Source organism: Xenopus tropicalis, chromosome 7 (genome assembly GCF_000004195.4).
Source record: "Xenopus tropicalis strain Nigerian chromosome 7, UCB_Xtro_10.0, whole genome shotgun sequence".
In the NCBI taxonomy this organism is placed as follows: Eukaryota; Metazoa; Chordata; class Amphibia; order Anura; family Pipidae; genus Xenopus; species Xenopus tropicalis.
The window spans coordinates 89,136,494-89,151,617 of record NC_030683.2 but is presented as its reverse complement, the minus strand read 5'-3'; the positions used below and the strand labels follow the sequence as shown (position 1 = coordinate 89,151,617).

The following is a 15,124-nucleotide window of genomic DNA, read 5'->3' as shown; positions in this document are numbered from 1 at the left end:
GTAACAGTGATCAGTTTTTTCTTTCCATGCAGTTTCTGCTGTTACCAGAAGAGAATAAAGCTTGGTTATTTTCATTGTATGTTCCCTGTTGACAGTATTAATAGATATTCTTGACTTTATTACTGCTAAGTGTGCTGGCAATCAAATGGTTAGTAAAGTGGTCACTTCTTGTACTGTATTGGTTCCTTACAAAATGTTTCTTTTAAATTAACCAAATGTATTTACACATGTATTAGGTTTGAAAAACCCATTCCCAAAATGATTTCCTTGCTTTAAAGGGAACAAAAGCCAATAACCCCTATTATATTAATTGTAATCTGCAGTCTGAACATGTTTTAGCCTTTGCACCTTCTATAAAGAAACATAGACTCACTCTTTACTCCTCCCATTAGATTGTCACTGTTGGGAGTTAAAGCATGTACAGTTAAAGTAGACACAGTTCTGTGAAGGGGGCTGCAAAGGAACCTGTGCGAAACCTCATGCATTTAAAGAATTGCTAAAAAAATAGACATTTTAAAAATTTGCTAAAAATAGAAATACTAAAATCCAAGATGGTGAAGAGCTTCTGTTTAGAGCATAGTAAAGTCACATTGTGCAAATATTGTCTCAGAAAATCTAGAAGTTCACGGTAGGCACAGGTGTGCTTTCGACAGTTTGGGTGTACAGCAAGGGATCTGGTACCCGGAGTATCCTGATCTCTCAAAGTTAGCTTGTAAAAGAAAACTAACAAGCTAATTTTAAGCACACTTTTACTAATCAGTTAAAAATATATGAAAATGTAGGAGACATATTATGAGCTAAGAACATTTCTTCTGAGTGGCAGTTTCCATATTGCTTGCTAGTATTTTTGAAAATTTGCAGAAGTGCTTATTAATATACTGGGCCATTGCTATTGTTTGTCCAGTGATAATGAATTACAGTAGAAACATCCCACTTAAATACAAATATACAGGAAAGTAGTGTTCTGTTCTCACATTAGAAATAGTCTCAGTGGAGAATACATAGAAGCACAAGCTTTAAGTCATTAGACTTGGTTTGGACTTAATCTTATTTTAATGAATTATTACTTATTAGTTAATTATTAGTTAATGTGCAGAAACTGGTTACTGTGTTATGGTGTCTTTGTAACAAATTCTCTAATCTGTAATACAAATGTAGCCAGTTTTGGAAGACAGGTGAGGAAATAAAAAATATTGCTTTTGTATTGGGTTATAACTGTGTGCGGCAGGACAGATATTTGTATTGTGTGGAGAGATTTTATTGATCTTAAAAGTAGAGGGGGGCACTTGTCCAGCACAGTCTCTGGTTCAGTAGACATCAGGCAGCCACAGAACCCTTGGGAAACAATGCTGTCGATAATCGCTGTGCCTCGTGACCCCCATAGATCACTGAATGTCAATTAGATCGTAACCCTCTATATGGTGCACACTGCTGTTTGCCACATGCATCAAAAAGCGGATTATATATCAGGTATGAATAACTAATTATCTGTGCTTTCAAATCATTATATGCCATTTGTGTCTGGTTGTGGGTCAAGCATTTAATAGGGTCCTCCTCCCGGTGTGAACGCCTGAGTTTCTGAGATTTTGTTCTAGTGTAGCATCAACGTCATACATTAGCCTATTAGATTGTGATGCTCTCTACTAGATGGTAATGCTTTCTACTAGAGACTATTGACATGATTCTTACATAATGAAATGTTACTGAAAACAGATATATGTTAGTAACCACAGCAACTTATTCGTTGGCAGTTATAAACCGCAGTTCCAAATCACAAGGGTCTGGAAGAATTGGGGCTTCACCTAGAGCAATGTGCCACGGTGGAAAAATGACGATTAGTGGACTTTTGCCAAATTGTGCGTGGTCTGTACTTTAAGTTATTATATCAAACTACTGCGTACTCCCTTTGTATTTACATATTTTCCCTTTAACCACCCAGTTTGCAATAAGCAGCCCTCTCTTTACCTTGTTCCATCTTCATCCACAAGAATTATAAGAAATGAACGTGCCCAGATATGTACTTTAATGGTTGATAGCCGTAAGCACTGATATAATTGGCTTGCACCATTAGAATCATTAGGCCTTGCTCCAGGGCTTCTTTAAAGGTCACACACCTGCACTACTGCACACATGCCCACACTCACACAGATTTTCCTTGGCACATTTATGATGGTATGACTCAGTGCTTGTCAGCGTATTTCTAAGGTCCACGGTAACAGCCCAGTCGGGAATTTGTCATTGCAGCAGTGTTTATTTTAATGAATGTTTGCATAAGGTCAGAGGTGAAATGGTAAGTCATGTGGGGTCAGCAACTGTGAATTTTAACGTACAGTGGGCTCTGTTTGATAAGTAGGCTAAAGTGCATTTGGTGTGTTTTTTAGGAGTGGCTTTATGCTCTAGCTACTTTAGTTACATTTGACCCTCAGCAGACAGTTCTGGGTAGATCTCAGATCCATTAGTGCTTGATGATAAGGGTAACTACTGTAGAGCATTTAAAGATACAACTCTAAAGTAGCAATTTACAAGGAAAGCCGGATTTGTTTTTTTGCAGCTTTTGGCATAGTCACACATTTCACTTATGTATAGTTGCGCTCATTCTACTGATTTCGTCCTGCCTCCAGTTCTGAATCTTGTGTAAGTGCATCTATTGACTGGGGGGGACCTGGAGCTACAGCCACCTAGAAATTCTAGCCCTTGTTACCTTAACTGCTGCGGTGTTCCAGAGTTTCCTGATCTAGTCACCTGTAGTAACCAGGTGGTGGTTTTTAAACAGCGAACCTGTGCATGTTACCTGTTGGTTGCTCTATAAGACAAGACAAGGCCAGTAGTAAACTTTGAGGCAATATAATAAATGTTCTTAAAGGGACATGGGGGTGGGTGGGTTGGGGTTTACAGTCTGAGCCTGAGGTGTGAAAAATACAGGGATTAAAAAGTGTGAACAACACAGAGGATTACATGTTTAAACAATACACCAATTGGACAGCCCTGTTGTAACCCATAGCAGGTAGCATATACTGGTAGCTGTTTAAAATCAAGCACCTAACATATCACCAAGCACCTAACATATTGTATATATATCACCGAACATATCATATAATGGTTGCTGTGGGTTACTAAATGTAGGACTTTTTATACTTCATTTGTGCCTTTTATTACATTACCCCATGAGGGTCAAACTCTATTGATATCTTTTTGTAGCAGTTCTGTTTGTCTAATTAGCAAGAATAAAGTAGTGCATCATCTTAGGTGCTTTCGTAACAGTAAGGTTTTAGAATACTCCAATAAGCCAGAGGATTGTATTATTATTTTATTTAGTACATTTATTTGTCATTCTTGACCTTCTGTTTTGTAAGTTTGCTATTCTAGAAAAATAAATTGTTATCATTTGTTGACATATGTTCTAAAATGGCAGTGAAATAGTTAAGTTGCTGAAGGCTGCAGGCTATTTGTGGTTGGGCCGTGTATTGGTTGTCAGCAAGCATCCACCTATCAAGCAGTGGGAAGGAAGACAGATGATAAGGGCAGGACATGTCTCAGTGCCTCTTTCGAACGGAAAATAAAACTCTGCTGGGAAAATAACAATAAATGTTCATTATTTGCACAGGAAAATCAATCTGCGGCCAAATTGACCAAATAAACTAATGTAATTTGCAGGAAAATCCCCCAGGTGTGTCAGCCAATTCTTTCATGCTTTCAGATGGGAAGGAGAAGGGAGAGGCCTTATCTTAATGACAGGCGTGGAGCAGACTAAATTATGCTACAGATATACCCTTAGAGGCTACAAGCAGCACTGCAAGAATACTAAACACACAGCATCCTATCTTAGCTTGATATCGGATTTTGCTGGTTAATATGGGACTTAGTTGCAAGATGCAGCTGTTACATAGCGCTGCAGTGAGTTCCAGCAAACCATGAAGATATCCATGGGGTAAATGCAAAACAAACATTCTGTAAACTGAGATTTCTTGCCTTGTACGTATGGCCTTGTTTATGCTTAAAGGGGAGTTTACACCTATATACACTCAGTACAAGCACAATAAATAGGGTAACGTATTCTGCCTATTCATGTTAATAAAAAAATACATTTTTACTGTTGCTTTGCTGTTATAAAGTACTAATGGAAAATGGTGCCTCCGCCATTCTCCCCTAATTTAAATGTAGAAAAGTAGCTCTGTATAAACAACCCCCCTTCCCCCAGCTGAAGCCTTCTTTAGCCTTTGATATAAGAAAGAGCTCATTATACAGAGGGCTTATCTGTGGATTGGGAATCTGTTTTTACTACTTAAATAGTGACTCCACAGTACAGGATGTTTAATGCAAGAAATAAAAAAAAATAGATACTTTGTAATTAAAACAATAGGCAAAATCTAGTTGACAATAGTTTTATTCATTTAGCCCATGTTGAAAAGGGGGTATACCATCCATTTAAATACATCTGTTATCTTTTATTTAAGAGCTGTTTTTGCAGTACTGGGGTAGTGTGTATGCTGCCTTCCCAGTATTGCTTTAAAATTTCAACCAGCAGAAATAAACCAAATAGTCCTAGTGTACTTCTTAGTAAACATCACTGCAAGATTACAAAGCCACAGAGCATTTGGGAAAAATCCATCAGTACTGAGACTGTACTTTTGCAGTCATTGACATAGATTATATAACAGGTTTTAGGTGTCAGAAATTCAGGAGCATATAGCAATCATTTATGTGATGTAGTTAGCTTGGTCAACCACAGCTGATCACTCTCAATTCAAAAAGGCAAGACGGACTAAAGGCCTGCTTTGAGGCTAGCACGGGAGGTCAATAGTCAGTTAATCATCAGTCTGACCAGTTCTATCAAGTGCTCTGAGGTATGCTGATCAATTGTCTCTAATGACCAGTTGTTGTTCCCTTTGGATGATCAAATGGATCATGTGCAGCATGTGTGGTAAACTTTAGGGAGAATGGAGTCTCAAGGTTACTCTTTTGATGCCGTCTATTGGTAGGGTAGCCAATAGGCAGTAACAGAGATCTCAGTTTTACTCCTATAAGAAACTTTGCCTGCAGTATTCCCAAGAAAGTGTCCATGTGACACTCGCCCATATAGGTAAAAGGAACTGCCAAGCCTTTTTTTCTTTATGTCTCTCAGTTGTTGAGTAGGCATATTCCCCAAAAGCAACATGCCTGGCTTCTCCAAGCCCTTTTCAAGCCTTATATCACACCTTATCTATCTCCACATAAAAAGGCCGGAAAACCTCGGCTAGGTCTTACTGATTTGACTGCAGTACCTTAACCCTTGTATTACAATAGAGATGAGCAAATCAGACGCATTTTAAGGGGCTCATTGATTTTCCTAAATTGAAACCATGGGAATTAATGAGTGCTTTGTGTGAATCACTCAGATTCAATGTGAATTACTGCGAATCACAGCGCAAATCAACTTGAATCAATCTGTAAAATAATAAAATGAGCTATATTCCGCTCTTACTAAAAGCTTTTCTTAACTGTTAGCATCAACCAATGTCCCTGAAACCAAGCAAGGCATAGTGTGTCAGGGCCCGTGCTTAAAGGCTGTAATTTAGGACTTGAGAATTAAAGGGCCACTACACCCATTTTCCTCTTTACATCTTCCTGTGTTACTGGGTCATCATGCAGTTTAGTTATATTTCTCAAGCTGACTGGCTACAGCCCTCCTTATCATGTCCCACAGGACTCCAGTGGGGTGGTTAAGAGCACAAAGTGGAGTGGTAGGATATGGGGGTGGTAGTGGGTAAAAACAGCAGAAAACTCAGAGCTTTGGCAGGAACAACCCTCATAGTTTGAGCATAGTCTGAGAGATAAGAGTAACATGCCAACTAAGGTCTTTCTCTGTACTACGCACAATTCTATAGGAACATGTAGGTGTATAATGCTCTTAATAAACATTACACTAACTTGCAAAAATCCCAACACCACACTTTGGCAAGCCAATAACTCTTTTATGAGGTAAATCATTTCTGTAGCTCAGATAGAGGTAAAGCAAAGAATAAAAGAAGGTCAATTTATAAACTAGTCATTTCTCCTGAAAAGGTTACTACTGGCACTGGTGTTGTTTCTTCTTATGTATTGCCTTTTTTTCTTGGGCTGCTTTTATTATCTTGGATGGTTGGATACTGTTAGATTCAATGATATTTCTATGATCTACTAATGTTTGGCTGGTGATCCATTTACAAAAAAACCTTGAGAGTTGTACATGTCTAATGGGAGACACCATCATACCTGAAAAAGCTGCCCAACGTTTTGATTGGATTGCTGCACAGGCTGCATTAGATATGCATGAAAAATGGTCAGAATGAGATTGCAATCAGCCAAGTTCACCAACTATGTTATACCATTTATGGCCAGTTTAGTGTGTGTGGCAACATGAAATAATATGATCCATGGTTGAAATTGTTTAAAAACTTACAGCCTCTGCAAATAAACTTGTAGGCACAGAGAAATTTTTGTATACATTAAATTCTCTAGCAGCCTTGTAGGATTACATCACAAAACTGAAATGAGCCTAGTCACATTAATATGTCTGCAGCATACTCTAACTTTGTGTATTCTGAGTTTTGCTGAGGGGAAAATAATCACAGCCAAGTCTCATGATTAAAGGGTCAATGAGTTGTGCACTGCATGTTATTAGGATTTCTGAATATAATGGAGGAGAGAAGTCTCTGTTTACTGTGCCTGGCTGTCCCCTGCTTGTTGAAGCAGACTCTTGTTTGCTCAAGTCTTGTTTGCTCTTCTGTGTGTGAGCCACACACTGCCGGCAGTAAACTTGCATGTCACTGGAAGCCTGAACCTAACCTTATCCCAAGGCTCTACAAAGCAGCCCCCATGTCCCCATATTAGTTCTAGCCTAAAATCCAGATTTTTCATACTGCTGTGAAAAATATTCATATTACAGAAACTGAAAAACTGTTACATAGTTTGAATCTTCACTGTATACTGGGATGAGTGAAGATTACTATTACTAAAGATAGCCTTAAATTCCCAGTTACCCCATTGTATATAGAGAGTGCAGGTATGCCTCTCTGGACCAATAGCTGTTAGAATGGATAGACTATAAATATCCTGAGGGAGGACCATGTACAAATATTGATCAGTACAATGTAGTAATTTACATTGTCATGCCATTATTTAGCCCATTGTGTTTTGTGCCGAAACATACTATCCAAAACCAATATATGGCCTACTAAAACCCGCAGCTGATTTTGGCCTGCTTCTTTTGGATCCTAGGGTGCCATTCAGTGGGCTTTACAGTAGGAAGTCTTTTCATATATCAGTCAGGCCCAGACTGGCAATGTGTGGATTCTGCCAATGTCTGAGGGGGTCAGTGCCTATTTTGCATCCCATTCCGGGCCTGCTATCAGTTATGCCTGGGGAGCAACAGTAGTTAATATCTTTAGAGTAATCCATATAACCCGCTACTTTGCTTTTGAGAGGTGATACTATGGGTTTTATTTAAAAAGATATGTAAAATATATGACAAAAAAGGTGTAAAATATATGTGTTTATAGGGCTTTGTTGTTGTCCATATGTGAAAATTAGTCATGCATCGTAATCACAGAATTTCTTTACAAAGAGCTAAAGAGCTAATTGGAGTTTTAATAATGCATTTTTTATGCCAGACAAACGCAGAAAATCTTGTTTTTACATTTAAAGCACAATAGACCTGACCTGTTTTCACATGGCCTTTTTTTTGCAAGCTAACAATTCTTTAATGCCCTACTCTTACGCTTGGCTGCTCATTTGCATGAATATGCAGATATGTGTGATTTTGTGCTGTATACAGCGGCATTAATGTGGCGACATTAATTGTATTCCAATGCCACACTTTTATCCAACTTTAAAATATGCCCCTGAGCTTGCTGCTACAGAGTCTGTGGCACATACTTTACCTTTTATTTGCACACACACATAGTATAAATCGTCTTTGATGTGACATACTAAATGAATTTTATTCGTTTTTAATACAGTAGTATTTATTAACATTATTTATTCAGTATTTAATATTTGGAGATTTAAAACTTTTGAACTTTAATTTTGGAGGTATAGCTATAACCCTGGAAGCTGTATAAACATTATTTTATTAGAACTGCTGATATTGTATTTTCAACAAAATTAGTTATATTATCTTATGTGTCATCACAGTTGTAATTGTTCACATTGGATGTTTTTAGTTGGTGGGTGTGGCTAGTGCTTTTAAAAACTGATGTGTATTTAAAATTCATTAGCGCAGTAACAGACGGGGAGATTAGTCGCCCTGCGACAAATCTTCTTTGCCGCGGGCGACTAATCTCCCCGCAATGCCATCCCACCGGCAAGAGTGTAAATCGCCACTGGTATGGCATTAGTGTTGCTACGATTTCCGGAAGTTGCCCAAAGTTTACTCTCCGGAAATTGTAGCGATTGTATAGCGGCAATTTACATTCTTGCCGGTTGGATGGCATTGTGGGGAGATTAGTCGCCTGCAGCAAAGAAGATTTGTCGCAAGGCAACTAAGTCCCCGTCTGTCACTGCCCTTACTGCCTATGATTATGCGAAATGGGGCACGAAACACGCAATGCCAATAAGTGCGGGGCTGGTATGTTTTAGATGATGTATTTACAAAGACTTTTTCATTTTATTGTATTTTTGGAGTGTTATACATTTTTGAGAGTTTGTGCAGACTTTAGCTTCCAACATCTTTTAGGTACCTTGTTACAGAGGGAATTTAAGAATATTATTAGGATTTTATTAATATATGTAGTGATACCTTTCAAAATATATGCTCATCTCTCTGCTGTTCCCTAAAGGTCACATATATTCATGTGTGAAATGATCTAGTGTGGAGCTAGAATGCTGATCTGGGATTAATTATTGTTGTGAAAGTTAATTCTCCCCTATATTCCAAAGAATGATCTCTCCTTAGTTTTGTGTTGCTTCTTGATAGTTCCACGTGGGTGATGAAAAATAATATAATTTAATACCTATGAAAAGACAGCAGTAGCTTTCACAAGGAGGAAACTATCATTTATCTGTGAGAGAAAGTGCAGGGTGGTTAGAGGGGTGGGGGATGCGAGAGATCCCAGTCTGGATTGCAGGATTTCCGTCACATATGGAAAAGGTTAATGTTTCAGGTCTCCCAGTAGTGGATACACAGGGGCTTTTTCTTTAAATCTCACCCCAGGACATGGTTTCCTAAGTAAATGCAGGGGACCTCTAAGAATCCCAAAAACCATAGGCATTTGGCCAGTTCTCTTAACCCCTTCAACACCAGTTCTATCCATTCTTCATTTTTTTGTAACTTCAGAGCTTCAGTCAATGCCTGTTGGAATAAAACTGATATAATTTTACCATTCTCAGGGAATCCTTTTCCCCCACACCAAGATGCCAAATGTGACATGTGATTTGTCATAAGAATTCCCATCTGTTCTACATAATGCTCAGTAACCCCCCAAGCAGTTCTTGTAGCTAATGATGAGGCTTCATAAATGGAAGGATTTTTAATCAGTGCTATAACCTGGCAATTATATTACAGTTATTATCCTTGGAACAGAAAATTGTATAGGACTTATCTTAACCAATTTTATTCTTGTTTAAATGTGTCTATGCACAGGATGATTTTGGTTTGTATCTCATCCATATCTCAACTTGAATCGGCAGCCCACTGACCCACTGGCTGGTATTTAACTACCCTAGTGATTAAATCACCAGCTAGGGCTGGTTTGGTATGTACTTGCCAGTAAATTTGTACTGCCCTATAAATCCCTCCCTTCCCTGACCCTCAACACTGCTCCATCCACCTTCCCCCACCCAGCCACTTATTTCCCCACCCCTTACATCATAGCACCACCCCAAACAACTTCACAGCCTCACCCCCAATTCCCAAACAATTATGCCCTGCCTCTGAGGGGCCTTAAGCAAATAACAGTTTGGGAAGGCAAAAAATCTTGACCACTATTCCTTCCCAGTATGATCTGATTGCTGATTGACGGGCTGAAGAAATTGGACCACCACTTATAATCACTAGTTGTTGGCCTAATCTAAGATTTATGCTGGCCATACAAGCACCATAATATTTTTGTTTTGTATGATTCTGAGTAGATGTTGGTGAGTGATCATGACTGATATCTATGTACCATGGTATTGTGTATTTTCATCTTCAGAGGCACCATGTTGGCCAGCACATGGTTTGCTTCCTGCTGTTCTGTTTTGTCTGCTTGAACAAATTGAACAATAAAAAGGCTGCCATAAAGGGTATTGCCCCTTGCATGGTATCTGGCCATTTGGCCCATGGGCATAGAAGCCAGATATAGAATATTGGCCCACAATTAGTTGTTGCCTGTGGAGGGTAAATGTAGTGCAGAAATAGTGAAAAAGCCATAGGGTTTTGTTTACCCTGATGGCCCTGCATACAGATTATTGGTCACAGGTTAAGAGAAGCTATAAAGGAGCTGGTACAAAGCTTGTGAGCTCTGTATACAATTAAAGATATGGATGATTCTGCTTCCGCGTGACTGCGGTATGTACTGGCTGGGCTGGAAAAAATCATGGTTCCAAAGAGTATAGTGATGATCCTCACCACCAACAACTTTCAGTACTGATAGTGAGCTCAGTTTAGTGTTACTGGTAGGCTTCTGTTATGGCACTAGCAGATGATGCCTGGTCTGGCAGGAGTTAACATGGGAGCAGCGCTTGGCTTGTTATTTTTCCTTTCTGTGCTTCCGCACGCTCTTCACAGCTTGCTGCCGATGAGGGACGTGCAGCGCTGGGATCAATTAAAGCCTGACGAGCCCTGACTGGGGAGCCTTTCCATTTCAGCCCAGCTCCAGATGTCACAGCTGGGGATGCAGCTGTTCTGACCTCCTCCTGCAAGCCAGGGAGGTGGGAGCTGGGCTGGGAGGGCTTTATAATATATTAACTGTAGCTGTAGTAATAAACACCCAGAGACCATCTCATTCCCCTTCTGCAATGTCTGACCCTTTGGTGGGGCACATGTTAGGGAAGGTTAAACAAATGAATTGCTGGGCATCCTGATACTAGACCTCCAGTAATACAAGTGATTACTTATTAATATTTTTTTCTTCCAAGTATGAGGTACCGCTCTTTGAACATATCCATCTGGTGATTTTTTTCCTTCTTTCAAGGGATGATTGCGTGCTTTCCTTAATGAAAGTTCCAGATTTTTTAAAACTATTTTACGTAATAGGACTTTGGTTAAAAGGCAGGTGTGGTTATTGCGCTCCGAATGACTTTCTCACTCTGATGGGATACACATGCTCTTGTGATCGTGAAAGAAGAGCTTTAAAGAATAGTCCCCTTCCCTTCTGGTGTCACTGTTATATGGCTGCATGTCCTTTCTCGTTATTAATCATGAGTCCCTAGACATTCACTGACTGCTGCTAACTGCCCCATAGCACCTTAATAGCCATAAATGGTTTTTATGATCCGACTGCTATCTTTTCTCTCTGATGCACATTCAGTCACACTGGATTCTACTTGTCTTTTTCCTGGCAAGAAACTACATTTTGCTTACCCAAAAATGCCACAGTTTTCAACATATTATTCTACATTATTTTTATATTGTTGTTATTTCTGCCTGTCATTGGCTCAATTATCCAACTTGGCCTGTAGTTCTCTTCTATTTACTTACATAATTTGGCAGTAAAACAGTCTATAGTGGCTCAGTAAGACAGGCTAAAGAGCTTTGGAACCCAAGACAAGGGTGGAATTTAATGTGCTTGCCCCTTAGTACTACCACCCCATTAACCACTTGTAATACTAATGGCAAACACAGAGCAACTTATACAAAAAGGTAGAGGAGAAACAAAAACCTGCAGTTGGGCCCTCTTCCTTTCCAAAATGGAGTCCTATATAGTTAACTTTGATCTCTACTCTGGCCGTGAGAGAATATATAATATATAAAACTTAAGTTTTGGCTTAAATAGTATTGTATAGTATTGTAATAGTATTGGCTTAAAACCAAATATTAGTGAAGTTGAATGGCTAAAATTTGGTAGTCTCTATGGTTCTGGTAATTGGAATAAAAAACAGTTACATTTGTGGAGGTTAGACACAAAGAAGACACAAGAGACATAGAGAATTGTAAGGCCAGTATTGGTTTTAGCAAATGATCATCGTGGATTTACATACACTGAAGTTGCTTATAGTTTTGGGCTAGACCTCATAAATATGTAAATTGCTAATTTGTTTTTACCCTTTATCAGGCACAAATAGAGGCACCATACAAAAGTAACATTTGGGAACCCTGGTGCCAAAAAGTACACTAAATATTGGCTTTCAAGCAGTGGCTCCCTGTGATAGATGGATTGAAAGGTGTAACCTGAAAGTTCTAAAACCTCTATAAAAGTAGCCTTTTATGGTTATGGAATACTCTTGGTGTGAGTTATAATATACTTATATTTTACAATAGGAGCTGTTTCATTCCCTGTATATAAAAAGATGCACAGCTTTTGGGGTGGAAGAGAAAAAGCACAGGTTCTTTTGACTTCAGAGCACCACCAAGATTGGTGGTTACATGGTAGCAGTTACAGTTGTGGCAAGGAGACAAAACAAGTGTTGGTGACAGGCTCAAGAGCAGTAGATACATTGTAAGAGCTTTTTACTCTTAAGTAAAGTGGAAACAAACCAGAAGACCAGATGGAAAGATGTTTCTACCCTTATTCAAAGTGGTCTTTTATTCTTAGCCCAGGTTATAACATTTGCTCTATAGTTCCAGGCATATACTAGAGAGTAAGCAAAATTTGCCCCTAACTTCTTTTTCTCAACTTGGATTTTAGCCTAGGCTGCTTTAAGGTCCCTTGTGGGGACCAGCCCCAGAATATGGGTACCACTGAATTAGAGTAACAGCATGTGGCTGGGGATGAATGGAAAGTATGCATTTGCCGTTCTGATTAGTATTATAATTTGATTTGTCTTGGGATGCATTTACTGCAGGAATGCAAACACATTTAAATTTATTGCTGCCTGCAGCATGTCATTTTCTTAAGAACACTGGATAAAGGGGGCTGGTAATAAAGAAATGATTCAATCTGCTTGAGGTGATCAGCCAATGTTCTGAAAAGTTAAATACATTGTGCAATGGGATTTGGTCACATATGAGAATTGCCAATTGTACCAACTGATAGTATGGGCAAGAGTTGACAACTGTATAATTGGACAAATGCTGCTTTTGAGGGTTTAATGTAACTGTCCTAAGAAAATTGGCAGTTGTATATTGGGTAATCAACCATCTGCATGGAAAAAGATGGATAGGTCTATAACATTGTGGCATTCTCTGTTCTGTGTACATTGTACATTCTGTCTTGCACAATGTTACTTGGATAAAATATTGTATATATATATATGGAATATTAGACTTTATATATAGTGAATAATGTACCTCCTTTATAAAATATAAGGATTTTATAAGCCACCAAGGAGCTCCATGACCATATAAAACCACAAGGCCAAAGGCCAAGTGCTGTTATACAGATCACGGAACTCCTTGGTGACTTTAAATATCCTCATATTTTATGACAGGGAGGACATTATTAATCAAAATATACAACTTTCAGTGAGTCATGTGACAGAAATTGTATCATTAAGGACTGATTATAACTGATGACATATCAAACTATAAGAAAAACTTTAAGACTTAAAATACTTATTGTGTATTTATTATGATATATATGTAATGCAAATCCTGTTCAAGGGGGGTCCTTCAATTCAAAACTTTCTCTTTCAGAACCGGGGTCGTCTAGCTGAGAAAAGGACAATTCCTCTGCCACCCAGCAGGATACCAAAAAAGGAGCCTTGTTCAGTTTTCTCCGTAGTGGAGGATAGTCCCAAGGGGAATGGCGAACACACGTCAGTGAAACTGGAAGAGGATCTGCATATCAGTATCATGAAAAGAAGGTACGTGTCCTAACGAGACGCTCCATTTTACAAGCTCCTTTTGCCCTGAGGATACTGGCTTTGAAGAACCGTCATGTGTGGGCTCATTTTGGCTGCTCCCTCCTTCATGCTGGCAACATTTTTATGGAAACAGGATCCGTGCATGCCTTTCGTACAGCACCTGCTGCTTTCACTGATCCTATCCCAGCGTGATGGAGGGAACTGTGAGCAAGTCACTGCTTCTGCTACAGTTTCAGGGAGGCAAAAGGCTCAGCTGGACTAAAGCTACCTTACAGCTTAACAGTATCTTATGTGACAACTGTCCGAGGCATGAATGGTATAGTCATTCTTAACACTTTACCAGGCAAAAAACTCAGCCACACTAGAATGGCAGAACAAACTTCTAAACAAATGTGAACATCAAATCTATAGCTTGTTTCAGACACGTTGCTTGGACACATTCCAGATGTCATGCAGTCTGGAATTTTAGACTGTGACTGAACCTGAGGTTACCCTAAGGCCACAATTCTTTATTAACTGCTTAGTTCCTGAGACATTTTTACTCCTTTTAATATCTTTGGACCTGACAAACTGTACTGATAAGGGCATAAGGGGCAGATTTCAGAAGCACCCAACATTGTCTTTTGATGCCTCAAATTGAATTTAATGGGATACAGGATCCCCTACTTTGACTTTGAATTTTATAGGCCTTTACAACCCAGTCACTGGATGATCTTCCCCCCTCTTTACTGAGACCTCCAAGGGGGTTACCTGATCCAGACTGTAGCACATGAGACCCTTAACACATTCTCAAATAATTAAAATCACACACAGAGGGGCTACTCTGCGCTCTTCCACTATATCCCTGTCACGCCCATTCACTAGGAACACATAATACAAGGGAAGTACATAGTACATATATAGTACAGATTTCATTTTAAACAATCTGTGATGATAAAAGATGTTTGCTAATATCATTAACACAAATTCTCTTATTTATACATTAATCTTTATTTATGTATGTAACTGGGTTGCCAAAGAAGCAGAGGTTTTCCCAGTTGGCCACCCAGGTGTAGGGCCAGTTTGGGCAGATCAAATATTTTCCCATGGGAAATCACATAGGGGGCCCTGCCAGATCATTCAGTATAGGATGGAATTTGCAGTCTGATGTAGTCCTCACCAACTTCCCAACTCATATCATGTACTGATCAGAGGGACTTTCCAATAAGGTGGTGACTTGATCAAT

The 15,124-nt window shown here is 39.1% G+C and overlaps 1 protein-coding gene across 14 annotated transcripts in view; it reads left to right on the top strand.

The window, feature by feature from the left end:
• Positions 1-15,124, top strand: part of samd11 (sterile alpha motif domain containing 11) — a 113,624-nt gene that overhangs the window by 21,351 nt on the left and 77,149 nt on the right. For all 14 annotated transcript variants that reach the window (XR_001171177.3, XM_012965906.3, XM_012965908.3 and 11 more), the window contains exon 3: positions 13,730-13,899. Coding sequence is in view for 13 of the 14 variants with exons in the window: in XM_012965906.3 (XP_012821360.2) it covers positions 13,730-13,899 (170 nt within the window). In the remaining variant the exon portion in view is untranslated. The remainder of the gene's footprint in view (positions 1-13,729; positions 13,900-15,124) is intronic.